This window comes from Aplysia californica, unplaced genomic scaffold (assembly GCF_000002075.1).
Source record: "Aplysia californica isolate F4 #8 unplaced genomic scaffold, AplCal3.0 scaffold00464, whole genome shotgun sequence".
NCBI lineage: Eukaryota > Metazoa > Mollusca > Gastropoda > Aplysiida > Aplysiidae > Aplysia > Aplysia californica.
Window position 1 is genome coordinate 430,083 of NW_004797734.1, and position 1,886 is coordinate 431,968.

A 1,886-nucleotide genomic window follows, 5' to 3' on the forward strand; every position below is an offset into this window, starting at 1 on the left:
CCCCCTGGTCCAATACATCTAAAACACAAACACAAGACAGAGACACAGACAGCGTGCTCTCCATCCACTCCGTCACCTTGCTGAAAGTCGGTGCGTCCACAGCCCCGTATGAGCAGCGCGTCACCGGTGAACACCATGCCCTTCTCGTGCCACACGTATGTCATACATCCTGCCCAGGGCATCAGGGGAGATAAAGAATTTATTACATGAGTTATGGTGGGAGAAGCAATGAATATTGTAACAACAGGCAAGTTTGATGGAAAGAGAGGCAGAGGCAGGCAGAGGCAGGCAGAGGCAGGCAGAGGCAGGCAGAGGGAAAAGATACTGGACAAGTTGACAACATGGCTGGGAGCAGCAAGAACAACAGACACCACTGCTGCAATGCATGACAGATGGAAGAGGAGGTCCATGATCGCCCACGCCAGTAGGCAAGGCACCGGATGATGATGATGATGGTGAGAGATCATGATTTATTCTACAAGTGAAATTTCCAAGTTATAATGACGAGTTTTAACCAGTGATTACAACTGGCAATTTCATGAGAAGGATAAATCATGGTCTACCACCATAAAGAATGTAATAATTTTCTAATGTCATGCAGATATCAGCAGATGCAAAAGATGTGGACTAACAAAGTCAAAAGTAACCAGTCAAGTGGTCAAGTGGCCTCACTCAAGAGTTTCACATGAAACTAAAATTTTCAAGCTCATCAGCGTCAGAGTGAAGATAACAAAAAAAATCTAGATTTTTTTTTCTTCTGTTTTTAGCCACCTAACCTAATTTACATAAGCCTATTCTGCTGTCCGCATGTCTCCATCAGCAAAATAAGCCCAAAAACAATTATAATGTAAACAAAAGAAAACCAGCAGAAAAAAATATGATTCAAAAGGCGAAAGATTAAGAAAATGCATTTATATGCCATGATGTCGTTAGGATAGTGATGACTTTGACTGATTTCAGACTCGCACCAAAACAAACCAAAGTCTGGGAGTCATTTGCTAGCATAAACTTGAGCATTGTATTATTATACAATACATCATCGCAGTCTCATGTAATCTTGGTTCACTACGGTGCACACCATTTGACTCAAATTTAGAAAAAACTTAAGGTAGAAAGGTTGCGCCCACTCCTGACAATAGCAAGACCGGGAGACTGGTGTTTGGCACTTCGTTGGGTGCCTATGGAGAGTGTGCTTTGTTGAAAAGTTTTTCTATAGAGTAAAGAACAGCTGCCATAGCATTGCACAGTTTAGGAATATGTACTGTAATTCAAGTCTATATTGGCTTGCTGAAGGTTAAAAGATGAATACAGTGAGCAGAGTAATTTATGCAAATTTTGATTACAGCTGATATTTCAAGCGTAAAATATCTTCTTAGATCTATATCTCACATGTAAAATATCTTCTTATACTTGTGAATATAACGATTTATTCCACCGGATGTGTAATGTTAAAACAACTAGAATGTATGGCATAAAGCCTGTTATTACACTGCCACCATAGACATGTACTCCTTGACTGCATACTGTTTATGAACGACGCTCTTTTCTCTTTGTTAAGATTTTGCTGTAAAGCATGTGCACAATGGGTTGCATCATAACGCTCACGCAAAGGTCAAAACACCAGTCTCACCACCCACCACTCCAAATTCAACTAGATTCATGCAAGATTGAAGCAGCCACCATCCTAAACAGTTTTAGGTCACATAAGTGTCGAAGACTAGGGGTTTTACTAGAGAATAACATACGAAGATAAGAAGATCCTCCAAAATGACCTAACTGATGTCAAAGCAGTTGTAGTTGTGAAATGTTCCCCACACACCAGCCACCTTCCCGAACCCACCACCCCACCCCCTCCCTCACATTGGTCACTGTCTGTATGTCCAGCC

At 41.4% G+C, this 1,886-nt stretch overlaps 1 protein-coding gene across 1 annotated transcript in view; it reads right to left on the reverse strand.

Moving 5' to 3' along the window:
* LOC101849313 (persulfide dioxygenase ETHE1, mitochondrial) overlaps positions 1 to 1,886 on the reverse strand; it is a gene marked incomplete in the record, with an annotated part of 24,645 nt that overhangs the window by 5,337 nt on the left and 17,422 nt on the right. Inside the window, 1 exon segment of the mRNA XM_013086409.2 lies at positions 77 to 169. Within this exon segment, the coding sequence (XP_012941863.1) occupies positions 77 to 169 (93 nt within the window).